The following is a 24,303-nucleotide window of genomic DNA, read 5'->3' as shown; positions in this document are numbered from 1 at the left end:
GCTAGGGAGGAGATTGCAGAACCTTTGGCCCTGATCTTTATGTCATCATTGTCTAAAGGAATAGTGCCAGAAGACTGGAGGATAGCAAATATTGTCCACCTCCTCAAGAAGGGGAGTAGAGACAACCCTGGTAATTATAGTCCAGTGAGCCTTACATCGATTGTGGGTAAAGTGTTGGAAAGGATTATAAGAGATAGGATTTATAATCATCTAGAAAGGAATAATTTGATTAGGGATAGCCAACACAGTTTTGTAAAGAGCAGGTCATACCTCACAAACCTTAATGAGTTCTTTAAGAAGGTGACCAAACAGGTAGATGAGGGTTGATGTGGTGTATACAGATTTCAGTAAAGTATTTGATTAGGTTCCCCACGGTAGACTATTGCAGAAAATCCGGAGGCATGGAATTGAGGGTGATTTAACAGTTTGGATCAGAAATTGGTTAGCTGTAAGAAGATAGAGGGTGTTGGTTGATGGGAAATGTTCATCCTGGAGACCAGTTACTAGTGGTGTACCGCAAGGGTTGGTGTTGGGTCCACTGCTGTTTGTCATTTTTATAAATGGCCTGGATGAGGGTGCAGAAGGATGGGTTAGTAAATTTGTGGAGGTCACTAAAGTCAGTGGAGTTGTGGATAGTGCGGAAGGATGTTGCAGGTTATAAAGGGACATAGATAAGCTGCCGAGCTGGGCTGAGGGGTGGCAAATGGGGTTTAATGCAGAAAAGTGTGAGGTGATTCACTTTGGAAGGAATAACAGGAATACAGAGCACTGGGCTAATGATAAGATTTCTGGTAGTGTGGATGAGCAGAGAGATCTCAGTGTCCATGTGCATAGATCCCTGAAAGTTACCATCCAGGTTGATAGGGTTGTTAAGAAGGCGTACGATGTGTTAGATTTTATTGGTAGAGGGATTCAGTTTCAGAGCCATGAGGGCATGTTGGAACTGTACCAAACTCTGGTGCGGCTGTACTTGGAGTATTGCATACAGTTCTGGTCGCCGCATTATAGGAAGGATGTGGAAGCATTGGAAAGGGTGCAGAAGAGATTTACCAGGATGTTGCCTGGTATGGATGGAAGGTCTTATGAGGAAAGGCTGAGGGTCTTGAGGCTGTTTTCATTAGAGAGAAGAAGGTTAAGAGGCGACTTAATAGAGACATACAAGATGATCAGAGGATTAGATAGGGCGGGTAGTGCTACCGTTTTTGCTTGGAAGGTGATGGCTAGCATGAGGGGACATAGCTTTAAATTGAGGAGTGATAGATATAGGACATATGTCAGAGGTAGGTTCTTTACTCAGAGAGTAGTAAGGGCATGGAATGCCCTGCCTGCAACAGTAGTAGACTCGCCAAATTTAAGGGCATTTAAATGGTCATTGGATAAACATATGGATAATAGTGGAATAGTGTAGGTGTGATGGGCTTCAGATTGGTTTCACAGGTAAGCGCAACACCGAGGGCTGAGGGGCCTGTAATGCGCTGTAATGTTCTATGTTCATATCCAAATTTGCAGCAGCATACACCATTTACTAGATGCATTGCAGAAATTTGCCAAGGCTTTTTACATTGCACTTTCCAAATCTACATCCTCTATCTGAATGAAACTAAGTGTCTCTTGTGCAATCAATATTGGTCATGAGAATATGCAACAATTGCCAAAACAAATGTAGCCTTTGGCAAACTTCCAACAAAGAGGAGTAAATCTGCCTAAAAAGCTAAAAATCTACATATATCAGTCATATTCACTCACCTACATGCATGCGAGACTTGAACTGTGAACTAGTGTTATTGCCCAAAACCTTGACCACGCTCACTTGAGCTGCCTTTGGGAGCTACCGATGATCAGATGGTAGGACAAAACACTGAAGTATCCAGCCAAGCTGACCTGCCAGATATTCACTCCATCAGGACAGTCACCACTGACTTGGGCTGGTCATGTTTCTAGAATGATGAATGAAGGAATGCAAGAATGAAGGAATGAATGATTTATTGTCACAAGTATGTTTCTATGAAATACAACAAAATGTAGTGAAAAGCTTTCATTTGTCTCCATAATCCGGCACCATTTTGATAGTTTAAGAAAAAGAGAAAATAAAAAGGTATAGTTCAAAGAGAAGCCCATCTATGTATGAGTTCTGAACCAGTGCAGAACCACCATCACCTCATCAGACCCAAATAATGTCAAAGTCACTGATCCTCAGGTGCCATCTTTCGCCGCTGGGCTGAACCACCTTCGCCACCTCCTGCACTGGGCATACCAATGTTGAAGATTATTGCCACTATCGATATTGCTGTGATGCCCTCCCACCCACTGCCATTTTACCACCGCCAGCACCAAATCCAACCAGCGACAATGTCATCTTTCGCTGCTGACCTCCTTTCTGGGCTTACTCTCCTCCACACTGGGCTCATTCTTTTCTTTGCACTGGGCCTGCTCTTTCCTCTGCGCTTGGATCACCCCCCTCATCCATGAATCTCTACACCACCGATACCGGGAGGAGCCAGCTTTGTCGCTGCCGCTACTGCACTTGGGAATTATTCACTTACCAAAGGAAATTTTCTCTGGAGAATTTAAATGTTGTGTACTCTCTCACATCAGTCAAATGAAGTCCACAACAACACAGAATGCTCTTCAGAGGAGCTCTGAGATTGAGTTTGAGTCTTGGGAGAAGCTTAGCTATGACTACTACCCTTGATGCAAGCAAATAAAAAATAGTACAGCCTGCATCAAAAGCAAGCATTCAGCAGAGGCAAATAGGAAATGCAAGGAAAGAATATTGTGAGTGAGCAATTCATCTGAAACTCGATTCTTTCTGGTATCCTGTCCGATTTTCAGCACTGCATTCTGCATGCAGATCAGTCTTAGTATTCAACTGAAACTAGAACCATGCCAAACAACTCAGATGATAACAATTTTGGGTGGCACAGTGACTCAGAAGCTAGCACCGCTGCCTCACAGTGCCAGGGACCCAAGTTTGATTCCAACTTCAGGTGACTGTCTGTGTGGAGTTTGCACATTCTTCTTGTGTCTGCATGGGTTTCATTCAGATGCTCCGGTTTCCTCCCACAGACCAAAGGCTATGCTAAATTGCCCGTAGTGTTCAGGGATGTGTAGATTAGATAGGTTAAAGGTGAATGGGTCTGGGTGGGCTGCTCTGAGAGTTGGTGTGGACTTGTTGGGCTGAAGGGCCTGTTTCCACACTGTAGGAATTCTATCATTCCATGATTTGAAAAAATGTTCACCTCCTCACTTCAAACGAGGAACAAAGTTTGAGAGTTTGCAGGCCCCAATATCTCAGGGGATTCTCCTCAATTTCTGTTTGTATGAGGGTCGCAAGCTCAAAATCCTAATCAAGATGTTTGGAAAAGGAAGAGGAAGAGGGTGTCAGTATTGGTCAAGGAGTGCACTGCACTGCTAACAGAGGACTTATCAGATGGTTCAATTTGCTTAGAACTAGGAAATATAAAGTGCACAAATGCAGGGACAATTAAAAAGGGTGAGTTAAGTCTAGGCTGGTTACAAATACCCACAGACCATTTGTCTCATAATATCATAGACCCCATAATAAAAGGGCTCAAAATCATTTAAGTGCATCTCTCTGTATCTGACTGTGGCCAATACAAATAATTATAGTAGAAGAGGAAGTATTGGTTTATCTAAACTTTCATTTAGATTACAGTATGTTAATGGACCAGGTGGAGTAAATTAGCATAATGAAGCAATGTTAAAAATCAGAGAAACCCAGATCAACATTCTGAAAGGTTTGTTGTACCACCTAAGCTAACAAAGTTGTGTTAACTACTAAATTCTGACTTATAAATTCATAAATTATTCACGTGGTAATAGAGTTCAAAAGCATTTATTAGTTTTCATAGGAGTTAAACAAATAGAGATTTCTGTCATTTGTAATAATCATACAGACACAATACTAACAAAAATAACCATGCATATTCTTGAAATGCTTACAGTAAAACAGTGAGCTCACTGGGTCACAGGCTTCACGATCTAGGGGCTTTGCTATAACTTGCCACCACTCCTAATAGAAACAGTTCAACCTAAAGTTATTATGAAAAATTTAACTGTGGCGAGCTGTAAGAATACAGTTGGTGGTTGATGGGAATTGTTCATCCTGGAGTTCAGTTACTAGTAGTGTACCGCAAGGATCTGTTTTGGGGCCACTGCTGTTTGTCATTTTTATAAATGACCTGGATGAGGGTGTAGAAGGATGAGCTACTAAATTTACGGATGACACTAGAGTTGGTGGTGTTGTGGATATGGTGGAAGGATGCAGGTTACAGAGGGACATAGATAAACTGCAGAGTGGGCTGAGAGGTGGCAAATGGAGTTTAATGCAGAAAAGTGTGAGGTAATTCACTTTGGAAGGAGTAACAGGAATACAGTTCTGATACAGTTCTGGTCGCCACATTATAGGAAGGGCGTGGAAGCATTGGAAAGGGTGCAGAGGAGATTTACCAGGATGTTGCCTGGTATGGAGGGAAGGTCTGAAAAGGAAAGGCTGAGGGACTTGAGGCTGTTTTCGTTAGAGAGAAGAAGGTTTAGAGGTGACTTAATAGAGACATACAAGATGATCAGAAGATTAGATAGGGTGGATAGTGAGAGCCTTTTTGCTCAGATGGTGATGGCTAGCATGAGGGGACATAGCTTTAAATTGAGGGGTGATAGATATAGGACAGACATCAGAGGTAGATTCTTTACTCAGAGAGTAGTAAGAACGTGGAATGCCCTGCCTGCAACAGTAGTAGACTCACCAGCTTTAGGGGCATTTAAATGGTCATTGGATAAACATATGGATGATAATGGAAAACTGTTGGTTAGATGGGCTTCAGATTGGTTTCACAGGTTGTTGCAACATCGGGGGCCGAAGGGCCTGTACTGTGCTGTAATGTTCTATGTTCTATTTGTGCAACTACAATTCAGTACCGAGATTAATAGAGGTGTGTCTGCTGTCATTATTACGATTCAACAGGGAGTTTAATGCAGGCATGCCTGTCACCACTATGATCCATTATTGAGATTTATACCACAACAATTACATAACAAAGAAGAGAAATTATACAATTTAAGTCAATTGTAACACTACAAATGACGATTAATCACAAGAAGCAACTTTTTTTAACAAAGAAAAGCAGAAAGATCACATGGATCCTGAAAAGAGACAAAGCACTGGGCACCTGATAATATCAGAGGGTGAGATCTGGCAGCAACATCAGCAAAAGCGGGGAGGGGGTCGGGGAATGATACATCAGCAGGGCTGATAAGACCTGATGGTCTTCATCCCAGGGTCCTGAAAGAGACGGTGAAAGAATAGCTAATGCTTTATTGTTAATTTTCAAAAATTCATCAGATTTTGGAAATGTTCCATCAGACTGCAAAGTAAACATAACTCCTCTATTCAAGGAGGAAGGGAGACAGAAAACAGGAATCTATGGACCATTTTGTTTGATATATATCATGGGAAAGTGTTACAATTAATTGTTAAGAAGGTTATGGCTCTGCACTTAGAAAAATCCAAGATAGTTGGGAAGATTCAGCATCATATTATGAAAGAGAAATAGTAACTAATTTATTGGAATTATTTGAAGGAGTAACATGCACCGATAAATCGGAGCACATTGACTTATTCCAGAAGGCATTTGTCAATGTGTCGGATTGAAGGTAATTGTGCAAAATAAGAGCTCATGCTGTAGAGGTAGCTCAGCAGTACGGTTATATAATTGGCTGACTGGCGAAAATCAAAGTTTGCATTTATGGGTCTTATGTAAGGCTGGACCTGATGAATGGCAGGGATTCGAGGTGGGCCCTCAACTTATTACAACTTATATCATTATTTTGGATAAGGCGAGTGGGCCATGGTAGCTAAGTTTGAAGATGAGACAAAGTAGATAACTATGTTGTAAACAGGGCATAATGAGCTACAGATATATGTTGGTTGAGGTTAATGTCTGGTAGATGGGATAGTGTGTGAGAAAATGCAAAGTAGCTTACTTTGGCAGGAAGAGCAAAAAAGCGGAGTATTAATTAAGCAGAGAACAACTACAGAATTCCAAGGTCCAGAAGGATCCAGGTGTTTTAGTGAATGGATCACAAAACATTGGTATACAGATATAGCAAGTGTTAACAAAGGCTTATGAAATGATATATTCTACTACGAAAGGAACTGAAGATAAAAGTTATGAAATTCTGTTTCAGTTATACGGGGCATTAGTATGACTATTTTCTGTTGGTAGTTTTGGTCTCTTTATCTTGTGAAGAATGGAAATAAGTTGGAGAATGTTCAAGGGACATTTGCTAGATGGATTCCTGGAATAAGCAGACTGTCATGAGGAAATTTTAGATAATTTGGACTGTTTTCACTGGAACTTGGAAGAATGAGGGGATGTATGATTTAAGTCTATAAGATCCTGAATGGTCTCAACTAGGTGGACATGGAAAGAATATTTTCTCTTCAGAGTGATTTAGGAGCAGTGGGCACTACTTAAAAATTACAGGTCACCTTTTTAGGGCAGTAATAAGGAGACCTTTGTTTCTCTCAGAGGGTTGTGTGACTTTGGAACTCTGCCTCAGAAAGCGGTGGAGGCAGGATCGTTGAATACTTTTAAGGTGGAGGTATGTTCTTGTTAGGCAAGAGAACAAAAGAATATCAGGGTATACGGGAATGTGGAATTCTAAACACCAACAGGTCAGCTCCTATTGTGTTTAATGAGAGAGCAAACCTGAGGGGATAAAAGGCCTTCTTCTGCTCCTAATTTATATCCTTGTGCAGAAAGACCTGGAAATTGCATCATCAGAAGAGATATCCAGCAATTAGTCCAACAATTAAACAGTGTCAGTCTTTTGAAATTGATGGGCAGATGGTTGAAGTAGTAGTTGGTGACCCTTTTGGAGACAGTGATCACAACACTCTTAGATTTAGCATCATTATGGAAAGTGACAAGAATTAGACAGGAGTAAAATTTCTATATTGGGGAAAGGCAAAAACTATAAAGCTAAGAGGTAATCTGGCAAGAGTGGAGTGATATTGTTGACATGGATTTTAACAAGTTATTTGATTACCTCCCATATAGCTGAGTCATTAGTGAAATTAAAAGCCATGGGATACTGGGGAATATCTCAAGTTGGATCCAAAGCTGCCTCAGTGACAGGAAGCAAATGGCAGTGGTCAATGGAAGTTATTGCAAATGGAAAACGGTTTCTACTGGAATTCTTCAGAACTCAGTGTTGGGCCCTTTGTTATTATAATTTAATTATTTAGACTTAAGCATGGGAGACTTGATTGGGAAATCTGCAAACAACAAAAGATTTGACCAGAGATAGAAAGAACTGCCAATGCTGGAGTCTGAGATAACACAGAGTGGAGCTGGATGAACTCAGCAGGCCAGGCAACATCACAGGAGCAGGAAAGTTGACATTTTGGGTCCGGACTCTTCTTCAGAAATCATTTGACTGGATACTTGTTACTCTAGTGGATAGCTATTAACTTCCGAATGACACAATGGTTTTGTTCAGTGAGCAGAAAAGTGGTAAATGGAATTCAGTCCAGAAAAGTATGAAGTTATGCATTTGGGGAGGAACTTGCTAGGGATTACAGAATAAATGGGGGGCCATTGAGAGGAATAAAGGAATTGAGGAATTGAGATGAATTGGACTGCATGTCAACAAGTTTCTGAAGGTGTAAAAACAGGTAAATAAGATGATAAAGGATGCTTTTATTTCATTGAGCAAGGTATTGAATACAAAACCAAAGATATAACACTGCAATAACATAACATATTGGTCACAGCAGGCGTTCATATATAGTCACAGTCACTACATTTCAATTGCTCTCAACAGAGTACAGAGGAAATTTACAAGAATGTTGCCGGGGCTTCAACATTGTCACTATGAGGAAATATTGAATAGCTAGGGCTGTTTTACTTAAAACAGAGCAGGATGAAGGGTGACTAAATTTAGATGTACAAAACTATGAGGGGCTTACATAAATTGGGCGGGGAAGATCTGTTTCCCCTGGCAGACGGGTCAATTACAAGATGGCAAAGATTTAAAGTGATTGGTAGAAGAATTAAGGATGGCATGGCCATGCAGGTATCAGGAATTCACTTCCCAGTTTGATGGCTGAGGCAAAAAATTTCCAATGTATTTAAAAGAAACCTGGATCTGTATTCTGCAAGACTATGGATAAAGTTAGGGAATGTGGGATTACAGTAATTTACTCAGCTGACACAGATATGATGGATCGAATGGCCTCTTTCTGTGATATAACCTTCCTATGATCCCATGATATCAGATAAAGGGAACCGAAGCAAAGACATCAGATAGGGAAACTCAGTTATGTTAACTGAAGCAAACGCAAAACAAAATTGACACTTAATTTTATATATTCTGGCTGAATCTTCACTATGGAATATCTCAAACTTAACTTTCCTTGGGATGTGGATAAGAAGAAGAATAGAATTTACTTGCTCCTTAAATTGATGTAAATAAAAACACTTTGCTTTTCAACTTTGAGGTCGTACCACAGTTCCATTCAAATGAGCTTTTTCTAGCCTGTGTAAATGCCAGGCACAAACACTGGCTCAGGCCTCAATATTCAGATACAGGGACATTCCCTTGGACACTTAAATTGTTTCTGTCTTACTTAGAGTGAAAAATCTAGAAACTTGCATCACCAAATTAACTGACACCAGAAGTAGTGTCAGAGTTTCAAATATCATTTTGAAAGTAACAGTTTTAGGGATTTGTCCCAACTATAAAATGCTGGAAACACGGGTTCAGTGAATGTGGTTTGAAATGTGTATAAATGTTTCAGTGAGTCAGTAACTTGGTAAAATGATAAAGTCCCAGCCTCATAATTCAACTGGACTCGAATCCTATTTATAGATGGAAGCAATGGAAGGACTGTGATCTCAGAATTGTGCCGGGCTGTGAGATAACCAGCAATAAAATCCAAACTCCAAGATTTACTGTTGTTCCCAAGGGAAGAGATTTCTCCCTCTCTCTCCACACTCCCATATACAATCCCGATTCTCCAATAATTCCCATCCGTCTGCACATCCCAGGAATAGGATCCTGAGGAAAAGCTCTGGGAGCAAAGGACTTGAGGAAGATATTTAAATCTCTTTGGATGGGGTAAGTAGGGTTGTTGCTGTTCAGTCCATGTCACTGTTCTCAGGTCATCAGACAGAATCAAGTTACAGTTTGCTGTCTTTGGATCCAGACTCAATGGACTTTTCTCTAAAGAAAAGAGAAAAGATTGGTCAGACACAGTTATTCAACTCAGATCAATGAGCAACAGCTGCAGGCTACGAATGTAAGTATTTCCCAGACACTGTCAGACCCATATTGTTAGACTAGATTCTTCCCGTATTAAATAATCAGCCTTCAGTCAGGATCCCTGTTAAAGAGAAGGGTGTCGATCCCAGTGTTATTCAATGCAAACACTGACATGAGATACAGCATGACAGTCAGTTTCATCACGCAAGCATTGTGGATATATTCTCCTGAACACAACAGAAGGAATCATCAGTGTACAACACAGTCACATCCCCACAATCTGAACACTTATGCTGGTAACATGCAGCATACAGGAATGTGTCCTACACTCATTCCCTCTGGTACTGTCCCATCCTGAATGCAGGACTTGCATCCTGGGCTCTCTCCCTCCTATTACTATATAATCTTGAATACAAGAGAGTGCCTGGGCTGTCTTCCTGATATTACTATCCCATCTTGAATACACATGTTTGTTCTGAGCTCATTCCCTTGGTTACTGTCTCATCCTGAATATCAGAGAGTGTGTCCTGGACTCTCTCCTTCTTGCCACTGTCCCATCGTGAGTACAGGACTATATCCTGGGCTATCTTCCTCATGTTACTGTTACATCCTGAATATAGGAATATGTCCTGGACCTTCTCCCCACATTACTAAGCCATTCTGCTTACAGTCTGATTGGAGCTTCTATCAGTTTACACAGAGTGATGAGGATTGGTTGGGGATTGTGTTGAAGCTGATGTCCACTCTGTGTGTTAAATTGTTGTCTCCATTTTACATCAAATTTACCAACACTACATACCAACACTAACATAGACCCTGTGTCAAGAAAAAAAAAATCAAGTCCATTGCAAGAACAGTTGCAGGATCTTGAATTTCAAACTCCTTACACTAAATTCTGCCTGAGTAAACATTATAAAAAAATATAAATCCTAGTTGGCTTGATTTCTATGTAAAATTATGAACCCACCTTGGGATATCTCTGCTGTTCCACTGATCCCAGTTGATGGCTGGATAATTTTCTCTTGGATAGTGGCTGTCCCAGAAGAACTCTCTTGGGGAGAAGTTTTGTTCATTGCATCCCTGTGTTCAGTGGAGGCTGGATCTGTAAACAGAGCACACAGTGATTAGGAATTGTAGCACAGAAAGGTTCAGCCTCCTTCATTACTCAATGGTGGGTTATAAATTCCATCCTTATATATTCATACATCACAACAGTTCTGCATGTCAAACAAAGAAGTTCATCAGCTGTAAAGCATCTAGGAAAATCCTGAGATTATTAAAGATGCAATAAAGATGTAAACATTCCTTATTTTACTCTTTAAATTCAAATCTCAAATCACTAACTGAAGAAATGTCACCAAAACAGAGTTAATTACAAAATGGAAGGGTCAAGAGAAAAAAAAGGGATTGCTTGAAAACTGAGCAGATTAAATACAAGTTACAGCCGGTTGAACTTCATTGAACATCACAAACATATCTTGGGATATTTCTGCTCCCGTGTCAGTCTGAGGCGAATCCTGGAGGACATTCACTGGGATAAGGTCTGCCCCAGAGGTGCTGAGTGGGAAAGGAATTACATCTGATGGGTCCACATATTCGGTGGAAGCTAACAATGCAAAAAAATCACATCGTTATAGTGAAATAGTGAAACTGCAAGGACCTACCTCTTTCCTGTTTCTCAATTGTGATTTAAGGATTCCATTCTTGTCTATTTGTATATTACAACAGTGACTAGACTTCAAATATAGAACTTCATTGGATGTAAAGCACTTTGGAATGTCATGAGGATATGAAAGATTATGAGAGGTACTATAAAAATTCAAACATTCTTATTTTAAATTTTCAACTCAAATTTCAAATCCATGACTGAAGGAATATCGCAATAAAAAGAAAGGGTTAGACTAAAAATTAAAAGCTTAGAAGAAAAGCAAGGGATCAATTGAGAAATGAGAAGCATATGTTATAGTTAATGTAAACCCGTTTATAAACAGACCTTCAGATATTTCATCTTCCTCGCCAGTTCTAGCCAATGTGAGGACAGGGGCTTCTCCAGAGGAGCTATGTTGGGAAGGAGTTACATTCAATAAGCTCCTGTATTCGGCAGAAGATGGTTCTGTAAACAAAGCACATTGTGATTGGGAATTGTCATGTCATGAGATCCAGTTGTTTTCATATCACTGAGTGGTGGGTTACAGATTCCATTTCTATATATTTTTGCTTTACAATAGTGATTAAACCACCAAAGTAGAACTTCATTGGCTTTAAGCAATTTGGGGTGACCTGATGTTATGAAATGCATTTAATAAGTGGAAGCCCTTTTACTAGATTACACTTTAAACAAACTTAAGACAGTGCCCCATTAAGAGACACTAATTGACAGTGTGTAACTCTTCCCCTCCCTGGCCTGCACTTCAGGGAGAAATGTTTCAAGCAGGTGTTACTGGGGACTGAGGATGAGTCTCAGGTTCCTGGTTCTCTCCCTCTCCCCCCCCCCCCCCTCTCTCTCTCTCTCTCTCTGTCCACACACACACACACACACACACACACACACACACACACACACACTAAAGTTCAGGCATATTCCCAGTTGTATGAACACATCTAACCCGATCCGATGTCATTCCCTTAGATTGGAGAAAAGTTGCAAGTTCTTACTGATGATTTCCAATATTTCTGACTGATACTTTTCCCAAGTGTTCAGCCTGTTCTGAAGGCGTTGATATATACCAGATAGGTTCAGGGTGATCTCTGGAATACTTGGCTCTGTGACTGTCCGAGTCTGAGCCAGTCTGAAATGAAGTAGAAGTGAATGGTTTTATCAGTGAGGACATTTCAAATGAGATTCTGCAAAAGGAATTTAGGAAGTTAGGTACAAGTTGAAATGGAGGACCTCTAGGGTTGTAATATCAGGAGTACTCCCTGTGCCATGTGCTAGTGAGACCTGCGTGGCCAGTTGACCAGAGGTCAGAACCAGCAAATTCCTGTCAGGATGAAAGATAAGAATGGTAAAATTTAGGAACCTTGGATGATGAAGGATGTTGCAAGTTTAATTCAAAATAAAAAGGAAACAAATGTAAGGTTTGGGAAGTAGAAATCAAACAAGGCCCTTGAGGAGCATAAAGGAAGCAGAATGAAACTTAAAAGAAATTAGGAGAACTAGTAGGGGCCATGAAATGTCTTTGCAAGTAGAATGAAACAGAATTCCGAGACATTTTACATAAATATTAGGAGCAAGAAGGTAACTAGGCAAAGGGTAGATCCACTCAAGGACAAGGGAGGAAATTTAAGTGTTTAGCCAGAGGAAGGGAGTGAGAATTTTAAATTATGAGAGGCATGAATAGGATAGATAGTCAGAGTCTTTTTACCAGGGTGGAAATGTCAAATGCCAGCAGGTGTAGTTTGAGGAGACAGAGGGAAAGTTAAAGGAGATGTGTGAAGAAATTTTTTTTACGCAGAGGATAGAATGGAATCAAACAGAATAAACAGCTTTTATTGTCACATCTATCCAATGAGTAAGGTGAAAAGTTTGTACATCACCAATTACAGCACCAACTTAGATACCAAAGGACCCAGCACAGCTGCTTTAGTTACAAGATAATAGAGAAATAAAATGCCCAACATTACACAAATACAAGTTCTGTACAACTGGCTATGCTGGTAACTAGTTTCCAGCCCACACCGTGCCCTGGCTCCACACCGTGCCAGCAACATGCCATACTGGGAGGTAGCTGCAGGAGGCCAAAAGGTCACTGCACCATGCCAGGAGGCCCCGACGAGAGGAGGCCACTGCACCAGGCTGGGAGCTCACCATGCCATGCTGGGAGGCTGCTGTGCCAGGCAGGTGTCATCACTGGAGGCCGGGAGTCATTACCAGAGGCCCAGAATTGTCATTCGCTGGAGGCTGGGTATCATTGTTGAAGGCTGGCAATTGTCGCTGGAGGCCAAGAGTTGATGAGAAATAAAACAAGAAGAAGGAGAAGAAAATAAAGCAATAAGATAAAAAACAGAAGAAGGAAAAGAAGAAGAACAGCCAGAGTAGATGAGCTCCGAATGGACCGTCCTACTCTATTACCATCTTGCATGATAGAATAGAGCCTCTTAAAGAAACATAAGGCCATCCATGTACGGAGCCATAAGAGATGGGTGAAGTCCTAATTGAATATTTCTCGTTCAGTATTTACCGTCCAGAAAGGCAGGGATGCTAGGGAATTTAGGGAATTAAATAGAGATGTCTTGAAGAGAGTCCTCATAACAGAAGAGGAAGTGCTGGAAGTCCAATGCATAAAGGTAGCTAAATCCCAGGACCTGATGAAGTGTAACCCAGAACTTTGTGGGATGCTAGGGAGGAAATTGCAGGGCACCTAAAAACAAAGTTGTTGGAAAAGCTCAGCAGGTCTGGCACCATCTGTGAAGGAGAAAACAGAGTTAACTTTACGGGTCTGGTGACCCTTCCTAAGAACACTGTTCTGGTTGTTTTGGTTTTTAATTAATGGAGATACTTGTATTGTTAACAGCCACAGGTAAAGTGCTTAAAGATTGGAGAGTGGCTAATATTGTGCTATTATTTAAGCAAGGCTGCAAGGAAATGCCTGGAACTTCAGGCCAGTGACTAATGCCTGGTTGGTAAGTTTTTGGAGGCGGTACTGAGGTATTTGGAGAAGCAGTCAGCATGGATTTGTGCATGGGAAATCCTGTCTCAAATTTGATTGAGTGTTTTTGAAGGGGTGACCAAGAAAGTAGATGAAAGCAGTATGGTAGACATTGGGCTTTAGCGAGGCCTTTGACAAGTTGTTGAGTAAGGTTAAATCTCACAGGATTCAGGGAAAGGCAGCCAGATGGATACAAAATTGGCTTGAAGGTGGGTGACAGTAGAGGGTTGTTTTTCAAACTAGAGGCCTTTGACCAGCAGTGTGCCACAGGGATTGGTGCTGGGTCCATTGTTAATCATCATCATTTATATAATTGATTTGGAGGAGAATTTAACAGGTACGGCCGGTAAGTTTGCAGATGACACCAAGATTGGTGGGAAAGTGGACAGTAAAGAAGGCTATCTGGGAATACAGCAAGACCTTGATCAACTGAGCTCATGGGCTGAGGAATGGCAGATGGAATTTAATTTAGATAAATGCAAGGTCTTGCAATTTGGTAGGTCAAACCAGGGTAGGACTCAGACAGTCAATAGTGAGTGCTATCGAACAAAGAGATCTTGGAGTACAGATTCATAGTTCCTTGGAAGTGGAATCACAGGTAGGCAGGGTGGTGAAGATGTCTTTCGGCATGCTTGCTTTCATCGATCACAGAGCTGGGTATAGGAGTCAGGGCGTCTTGTTGCAACAGTATAAGATGTCAGTAAGGCAACATTTGGAGTACTGTGTTTTATTCCGGTCACCCTACTATAGAAAGGCTATTATTAAACCAGAAAAAGTGCAGAAAAGATTTACTAGGATGCTACCTGGACTGGAATATTTGAGTTACAAGGACAGGCTGGATAGACCGGGACTTTTTCCCTGGACTGTAGGAGACTGAGGGGTGACCTTATAGAGGTTGACAAAATTGTGACAGACATAGATAAGGTGGTTGACTGATAGGTTTTCCCCATGGTAGGGGAGTTTAAAACTAGAGGGCATAGGTTTAAGGTGAAAGTGGAGAGATACAAAGGGATCCAGAGGAGCAATTCTTTTCACATGCAGCGTGGTGAGTGTCTGGAATGGACTGCCAGAGGTGCTGGTGAGTACTATTTTGTCATTTAAGAAACATTTAGACAGGTACATAGATGAAATAGGTATGGAGAAATATGTACCAAATGCAGGAAATTAATTGTGAAAACTGGGCAGCATGGATAAGTTGGGCCAAAAGGTGTTTTCCATGCTGTAAACCTATATGATTTTCCGTGGATTGAATACAAATCTGTTTATTGTTTTTAAGAGGATTAATTGCTTGAGGTGAGTTAAAAGCTTTGAATGGGCCTCAATGAATGGAATTTCTGAAAAAAATAATGCAGGCTCTTATAGATATTTAGCCCCTCATTTTATTTCATCTCACCATTTCAAGCAGTTGCATCAAGCCATAAAACTTGCCAATTCTTGCTACTCACTTCAGATGTGGAAATTTGGCCCATAGTCAGCAGAATTCAGAATAGATCACATGATCTCCATTCATTCCTTCATTTCATCCAAAATTAAAGCCACAGTCCCAGTATAACTATCTTATAAACTTCATAAATATAACAAACATCATTCAATATTCCCACAGTTTGAATGCACTTTATCTGGGATGGTTTCCAGCCATGATTCTACTTTCACTCTGCTTCCAGATAGAGGCGAAGCTTCCCTGTCAGCAGCAGCAACTGAGAGGTACTTACCTCGAAAGGAATTGCCTCGAGTTCTATGAACAAAGAGAGAAAATCAAATCAATCAACAAGCAAAGCAACATCCAATGGAACTAAACAGTGAATTTGGGATTGAGGGAAAGAGTTCAGTGTTGAACAGTTAGTGTCACCAGTCCCAGGAATGGGGAATAATCCCATATTTCCTGGCACTCCATCCTGGAACTGTACCAACACTCTGAGAGGTTAACAGGGCAGAACCAAGAGTCCTACAGCAAAGCTGAGCAGCACCAACACTCCTAGGACAATTCAAAGGGGGCAGCAAATATGTGCTGATGCTGGATCCCACCAATAACCTTCAAACAATTCAGACTCACTCTATCTCCACAGAAACAGCCCATTCCACACAATTTGTTTATATTCAAAATGTACCTGAATAAAAGAGAGAGTGTCACCCTGTTGCAGATTCTGGGTTTTTCCATCCACTGATGTGACCAGTTCAATCATCTTGTTTAATGCTCCGGAATAGTTCCTAATCTGAGTTAGAGTTTGAAGTCCCTCCTCATCGATTGCTGTCAGCACGGATGATTCATCTTCCTCTAACTTTCTCCTCCATTCAGCAAAATTCTTCAATATATTTTCTTTCAGCTCACTGAGTTGTGTCTGCAACCCAAACCAACTCTTATTACAAACAGCCTTTCCCCACAGCTGTTACCCCGAGCACAAGACAGGACAGTTTGTTCCGATCACTACCTATCACCATTAAAGATTGTGGGGTTGCCCACTGGGAGGGAAAACAGAGTTTCATCAGGGTTATCATGAGATTAAAAGAAAAAGCACTGTTTTTAGACTGGGGATAGTGCTGTCACCTGTTCCATTGTTATGGGCCACACCAGATCCCCTCAAAATATTCTAAGAAAGTAGCAAAGACCCTAACTTTTCCTTATTTTAAAGACAGCTGTAATGTGCTGTGTTCCAGATGCAATTTGATCTGTCAAGCTACTCAATATTAAGTAAAACACAATTTATTTAAACTCTACATTTAAAATACAAGCAAAGAACAAGGAATTTAGAATAACAACTCTACTGGAAAATGTAATAGAATAATAGATATATTAACTATTATTAATTAACTGTTCCAATATAGTAACATCCCATAAATCCACCTTTTGGCAAAAAGACAAATTTGGAACAACAGATATTGTCTCACATAATCTAGCAGCCTAGGAAGAGAACCTCCAGCTTTTGGCTGTAATCAAGAGGGAAAACATTCTTCTACTTCATCAAGCCCACAACAGCAACCTCTGAAAGCTAACTGAAAATCTTTGATCTGTGAGCGCTCAACCCCACTCATTCAGGCTGCTTCTATTTACCAACTTAAAAAAATACCCTAAGCCCCTACAAGCTGTTTACTCTCATAGTTTTGGTAGACTGCTCAGTACTTCTGCCTTACAACCTGTCTTCAAAAGAACCTAGGACAAAATAACCTCTTAAAGCCACAGCATCATCACATCATCCACGTCGGGAATGATGGATCCTGTTTTGGCGCCCACACCTGGTGACGGAGATTGCGATTTTGTGGATAGTGACTAGAATGACACAAAGTCTGACAAATTTTAGTTCAGGAGATCAGCTCCATGGGGATCAGGTGATTGATAGAAAGGCAGGCTGAGAGGGACATGACAAAGGTGTTTAAAATGATGGAGGGATTGTCAGACTCACTGATTGGGTGAGGTATTTGAGATGTATCAGGTAGTCAGACTAAAGGGCCTGTGAATTAAATATCTAGACTTGGTTATATTAGACACCAAGGTCCTTGATCTCTGGAACAGACTCCCTGAACATGTGATGGGATGGTGTCACTCTCACCCTTTAAAAGGATGCTGCAGAGAAATTTCACTAGGTGTTTATTGTCTCATCTATTTGTCTTTCCCAGGTCAGGACATGGCTCATTGTGAATCAGTGGGGTGTGTGATTGAAAACTGCCTGCAGGTTCATTGGGGCTAATGGGATTTTCTTCCCTTTCCTTTCTATTTTCAGATGATCCAGGCTCCAGAGCAAGTTTTCAATTGCCAGCTTTGGACTATGTGTGTTTCAGTAAATCCAGTGTCTTGAGTGATGAAATAATATTCCCAGGAAATGCAGGGAGAGTTAAACAGCTTCCCCACACATCAAACACACAGGAACTCAGTGTAATCGGTAACTCAGCACCAGTCAAATAAACACTTCCTTTTAAAAATGTGTTTCTAATGTGCACATTTAATCAGTGAGGAAACAAATAGTTTTGAAACCCAATTACGCTTTTCCCTACTCTTATTTCATCTTCCGATCCATCCAGGTTTCGCTGTTTTCTCGAATAAGTTTCCTGGTCTTCCAGAAGCTTCTCAAATTCTCTCTCTAATTCTTCCTGGAATGACATATAGAAAGTGTTTAAAATAACACCCTGCGTTATATAATGCTTTTATCACAGTAAAACATTCCAGGATTCTTTGCAGAAGCATGAACAATCAAAAATTGACACTGAGACAAAGAAGTTGGTATTAGAATAACTGACAAAAATCTCGCGTGGAGAAGTATTTTTAGAAGCGCTTTCATGGTGAAGAGTCTTTAGTGTATGAGTTGTCAAACTAAACAACTAGACTGTTGAATGTATGGTCAAGAATGGTAGGCAAAATAAGTTGGTGATGCACAAAAGGCCAGAATTGAAGAGGAGTAATGTCTTCAATGGGTTAGAATATTGGAAATTATAGAGACAATGAGGGGTTAGGCCATGAAGAAATCTGAACAGCTTTTCTGAACACGAAGCATGAGAATTTTACAACTGAGGCATTGTCAGACAAAGATCCATCTTAAGTCAGATAGCAGAGGGGTGATGCAAGCACAGGACTTGATCCAAGTCAGGAAAAGGGCAACAGAATTTTAGATGATCATTGCATGTATTTGTACATGGGGAGATGCAGTAAATCATAGACGGCAATGAGGTCATGCGGGAGGGGAGTTTACCCATGGTAAGAATCACGCTGGCTTCAAAGGGTAATGGTGCAAAGGACCAGGATCATATAAGCATATTGAATAGGAGGGATCTGGGTAGGTGCAAAGTCTACCGGATTCATGGGAAGGGCTATCAGGAAGGAAATTTGGATGTGAAGGTAGTCACTGGTACATAGAAGCAAAGACTGGAAACTACTATACAAAGTGCACTTGCTGTCACCTCCATTGTGCTGGAAGTACAAAGTGAACAACTGGAAAGAAAATGTCTATGACCATATCACAAGTAGGCATGGTAAGTATCTCAGCCTGTGTGGGAGGGAAGCCCTTTACAGATCAACAACATTATGCAGACATGTGCACTGCACAGGACAAGGGCTCTATAATCTGTCAGTACCTTAATGAATTGGCACCCTGTATGCTGTGCAGCTCCCTGCTCCAGACCTTGCTGACCACTTAATTCAAAACTGACACTTTTGCACACAGTACCCAGGGGAAAAAAAGTAATGCATGGGACCGCACGGTGGCTCAGTGATTAGCACTGCAGCCTCGCAGCGCCAGGGACCCGGGTTCAATTCCAGCCTTGGACAACTGTCTGTGTGGAGTTTGCACATTCTCCCTGTGTCTGTGTGGGTTTCTTCCGGGTGCTCCGGTTTCCTCCCACAGTCCAAAGATATGCAAGCTAGGTGGATTGGCCATGCTAAATTGCCTGTAGTGTTCAGGGGTGTGTGGGTTATAGGGGGATGGGTCTGGGTGGGATTCTTCAAGGGGCAGTGTGGACTTGTTGGGCCGAAGGGCCTGTTTCCACATTGTAGGGAATCTAATTGTCTTATCTAATTGTTTCACTGAGGGGGCAATGGTGTTAGCAGAACTCATTGCTGTATATATATGCCATGTACAGCTTGCTTCCACATGCAGCAGGCTCTCAACACCGATATCACTCCATGGTACATCCTGCATGGGCATGATGTTAGGCACCATGGTGGCACTGTTGCATGTGGGCTACACAGAGGCTCAAACAAACAGATTTATTGCAGAACCATTGACTTTTATGGAAATGCAAGCATCAACATAGAGTGGAATGGCAGACAAGACATTAGGTAATATCACTTGGCAAGTAACCCAGCACCCCAGGCTAATGTTTGGAGGGCATGGGATCCAAAACCACTAGGGCAGATGATAAGAATTCAATTTTTAAAAAATAAATAAACTAGTTAATAACCTGGTTCACTAATACCCTTTCGGGATGGAAATCAATTGTTCTTATATAGTTTGGCTGACATGAGACTTCAATACCACAACGATGTGTTTGACTCTTAACTGCCCTTCAGGCAATTAATGATAGGCAATATATGCTGGCCTAACTAGTGATGCCCACAATCCCATGAATTTTTTTTTAAAAACTTAGTGAGGCAAAAGGGACTGATACATCTGGTATTTTGCAGCACTGAGCAGTTGGTGGCATCAGGCAAGGCTACCAGGAACTGTTTTCTTTGCTGGTTCCCTGTGAAAGGGACAGCCTTCCTTCGGAGGTCCCTGTCAGAGAATCACAATGCCATTCCTCCTTCTCTAATGTCTTCAGAATGATTTCTGATAACAAGCTGGGTTGGAATGCCAGTACTCATCTGGATGCAGAAAATCTCTTAAAGAAACGTGGATATCTAGTGAGATCTTCCTGGAATGGTAAAATGGGGCTAGGATCCAGAAAGAGAGCCACCATGGGTTTAAGTTAGTTAGTTAAAGAGCTGGGTTCGATGAGAAATGGTGGCGAGAAACCCATCATGAAACGCAATAAAACCAACACTTAGCCAAAAAAATATAAATTGTCCTTACTTCACTACAGATTCTCAAGAAACATCAGTAATGATAGTTGCATGGTACTTTTACTAAGACTAGCTTTTAGTTCCTGGTTTATTGCTAAATTAGCCTTAAATTTCCCCAGTTGATATGGTAGCATTTGAACATATGCACATTAACTTGGGTCACAAGATTAGAAACCCAGTGACATGACCATTACACCAATATCACTCTTTATGCCCAATTCATCCATATCCCTCCCTAATTAGAGAGACTAAAATGGTATCCAGTACCATTTGTGGCTTCACCAACGTCCCGTACAATTGTAATAGGAGCTCTGTCTTCCATATCTTGCATTAAAGATCACTATTTCATGGAATTTCCCAATACCTGCTTCATCTGCTCACCTATTGATTCATGGATAATGGTTTATAGGTCAGTACCACAGGATATTGCAAATCTCCTGCATTTAAATTATATTCTGTTTTCCTATTTTTCTCACCAAAGTAATCAGCCTCGTATTTTCCCTTATTATAATTCATCCACCACTTGTCAGCTCATTCACTCAACCTATCTACATCACTTTGCAGGCTTCTCATATTGTTCTCAACTTGTTTTGCAACCTAACTTTGTATCGATCCTTTATCCATTCTACCACCTAATATATCGACTATGACTTCATATCTTGTGCACCATCTTTCTATGAAGTGCATCATCAAATGTCTTTTTGAAATCTAAACATACCAATCTACTGATTTCCTTTTATCAATCCCATTAATTACATTCTCAAATAACTCTAATTTGTCAAAAACAATTTTTCTTTTACAAAACCATGTTGGCTCTGTCCGATTATATTAAGATTTTCTAAATTTCCTGCCACCACTTCCTTACTAATAGATTCTACAATATTCCCAATGACTTTACTTTGTTGATTTTTGTCTTCTACCTTTCTTGAATACAGATGTATAATTTGTGGTTTTCCAAATCATTGGAATCTAGGACATCTTGGAAGATTACAACCAAAGCATCTGCTATCACAGTTGTTTGTTACTAACAGTCCCCAATAACAACTATTCACCCTCCCAGACTGATGGTTAGCAACTCCTTTGATTGTTGGCCTGCCTGTCTTTTGTGTGAATTGGGAGTGAAAACAAATGTTTCATGTTTAAACCGCAGATGTTAATCAGCCCGACTTTGTTGCTTAACTTTCATCTCTGCAAAAGTTATTGTGTATCTAATAAATAGTGAATTCTTTTGTTTAAGAAACCAAACTGATGCCTGGAAATTAATTATTTGAAAAGCCTGGACTTGGTTATTCTGTAGTCTGGTTAGGAACTACTGGAATTTGGGGGTCTTCAATAGTTTAATTTTACAGTGTTACAAATAGAGGGATAAAAGCTGATTTGGTTGGGCTATCTGTATTCATATCATTACAATTTCTTTGCTTGGTTTCTTTTGTTACCTCTTCTTGTTAGCTCCACGTTCAGATGGTTTTTAATCATGGCTCCCTTGGAATATTTACAGAGCCTGTTGAGCTAAGGAAAATACTAACTTGTTTAAGGAACATCTTCCTGTGGCTTCATTTTGTCATGATACTGCAAAGGAGAAAGCAAGATCATGCAACATTGCATTATTTCATATAATGATGTGTACTGTGACTCACTAGCAAATCTCACTTGTACGCGATTCTTTATATTAAATTATAAATATTTGTTTCTTCATTCCTTTTTTAACTGTGGCAGAGAATTACTGAAGACACTTATAAGAGGCCTCCAATGTACTTTTAACACAAAGAATAAAATATTCATTAAACAAGAAAAGCACTAAATAAACAAAAGGTTAGAAAGATCTATTACGGAAATCGAAAGATGATTCAAGTTCCTTTGTATCAGCAACATTCTTACAACTGCCAACTTCAGCAAAGAGTTACCATTACCTTCATACTAAAACTCTTTGTTCTTTCAGGAAGTTACAGCTGCAAGTTTTTTTTGGCAAATTTTAGTGTCGCCATTTGGGCTCCTTCCTTCAAGCAAGCATCTTTTCTAAGTCACTTGAAATAAACCGTAAACTAAACTCACTACACTTTAACATCAAAGAAGTGCAAGACTTCCCCAAAAACAGTATCCAGCAAAGCTGCTTCCACTTTCTGGCACGCAAAGACATAGACTGATTGACTTTCTGGATTGCTCTTTTTATTTCTGCACGTCCCTGGACCCCCGTTGCTAGGCAACAGCAGCATTTTTCTCTATTCTGTTGTGCACTGGACTGTTCATCTCAATGGTTTAAAACCTCATTAAATTGCATGTAAAACAAACATCCAGACATATCTCAATCCCCTGTAATAAAACTGCACTAACACCAACTGGCACCAATAGCCAGCTTAAATTAAATGGCATAATTCAGTATTGTTAAAGCTGGTGTGATAATCAGTACACCTTTCAAGCTTTCAAAAGTTCCTTTGACATTCATTCAATCTTTTTTACTTTCTTGAACAAACAGTGCTGAATTTTGGAAGGAACTTCTGAAGGAATTTGCTCATGCCTATGTACCTAAAACGATATCCTGATTTGCCTTAGGATTTGAAAATCCAAGGTAGCACCTATTTTTGCTTCTCTAGCTACTACCCGGTCTTGTCATGATTTGGGAACAAGATAAGGTGTTTTTGTTGTGTTAATTCATCTTTGGCTATTTTTATAATAAAATTGTCTCTTTGTAACCAACCCGACAATTCAAATGTTGCAAATGCTCCTATCAGGTTTAGTTTAACATGAACAAATTATTAATATGTATATATATCGTTTATACATAATATATATATAAAACATTTAAAAGAGGATGCTAAAATGCTAAAAAGAGGAAACATTTTGTTGTAGCTTTCCTTGCTGCACACAGCAGGACAATTCACAAGAATACCAATTCAAGGGAAATCCAACATTTACATTGCATGGAAGAAGAGTGTTGATTGGTTAGCAAGTTGGCTATAGCAAGTTTGGTAGAGGTTTTGCCATGAAGAGTGCACTAATTAATGATGATGACAATTAACTACCAGACTTGAAATCTTAAACTAGGCAATTTGACTCTGTTTGTCAGGGGATTGTGCTGAGAATTTAACCAGTGAATGGCTGTCATGCAGTTTGTTGAGTTGAAACAGCCATAGTACGTATTCTTTCTATCTGAAAATAATAGATTCTTGTATTAATTTATAGTTTACAGTACACACAAGTGCAACATTTTTGTAAAGTCCCTTAATTGACATATTTATTAATCATTGAAAAGTTGCTGCTGCATTTTTCATTCCAACTAGCATAACTTTACAATGATATAATTAGTTCCTGAAATAATTAGATTCCCTACAGTGTGGAAACAGGCCCTTTGGCCCAACAAGTCCCGTTGAAGCATCCCACCCAGACCCATCCCCCTATAACCCACACACCCATGAACACTATGGGCAATTTAGCATGGCCAATCCACCTAACCTGCACATCTTTGGACTATGGGAGGAAACCGGAGCACCCGGAGGAAACCCACACAGACACAGGGAGAATGTGCAAGCTCCACACAGACAGTTGCCAGAGGTGGGAATTGAACCTGGGTCCCTGGTGCTGTGAGGCTGCAGTGCTAACCACTGAGCCACCGTGCTGCCCTCTTGATGAAGCATCCAGTTTACAATCTAATATTTTACTTGCTGTATCAGCAAATAGAATTTGCTAATATCCTATTAACAAATCCTTTTTTGTAATGAATTGTGTTTTTCCAATCCTCTCAATAACTCTCCAATCATGTAATCTGATATGAATTACCTTTTGTAACTATATTGACTTTGTGATCATTTATTCCCCAACCATTGTGACTTAATTGGTTTCGATATTATTACAATAAGTGAGCTCCAGCTATTGTGACCCAAT

At 40.4% G+C, this 24,303-nt stretch overlaps 1 protein-coding gene across 1 annotated transcript; it reads right to left on the bottom strand.

The window, feature by feature from the left end:
• Positions 1-3,840: 3,840 nt before the first annotated feature.
• LOC132209227 (E3 ubiquitin/ISG15 ligase TRIM25-like) lies at positions 3,841-22,449 on the bottom strand. Its single transcript, XM_059644341.1, has 8 exons — positions 22,335-22,449; positions 17,925-18,020; positions 16,046-16,276; positions 15,650-15,672; positions 11,944-12,077; positions 11,282-11,401; positions 10,256-10,390; positions 3,841-9,249 (listed from the first exon to the last, which is right to left on the bottom strand). Exons 1-8 carry the CDS (start codon positions 22,338-22,340, stop codon positions 8,726-8,728), a joined length of 1,269 nt encoding a protein of 422 aa, XP_059500324.1. The 5' UTR covers positions 22,341-22,449; the 3' UTR covers positions 3,841-8,725.
• Between the last annotated feature and the right edge of the window lie 1,854 nt (positions 22,450-24,303).

This window comes from Stegostoma tigrinum, unplaced genomic scaffold (assembly GCF_030684315.1).
Source record: "Stegostoma tigrinum isolate sSteTig4 unplaced genomic scaffold, sSteTig4.hap1 scaffold_723, whole genome shotgun sequence".
NCBI lineage: Eukaryota > Metazoa > Chordata > Chondrichthyes > Orectolobiformes > Stegostomatidae > Stegostoma > Stegostoma tigrinum.
Note: the sequence above shows the minus strand (reverse complement) of the source record. Positions and strands in the feature narration are given on the sequence as shown.

Coding starts and splice junctions, on each gene's coding strand:
- LOC132209227 (XM_059644341.1), bottom strand. Junction 11,402..11,943: donor AGAAATATTGGAAATCATCA/GTAAGAACTTGC, acceptor CTTTGTTTACAG/AACCATCTTCTGCCGAATAC. Junction 10,391..11,281: donor GGAAGATGAAATATCTGAAG/GTCTGTTTATAA, acceptor CTCTGTTTACAG/ATCCAGCCTCCACTGAACAC.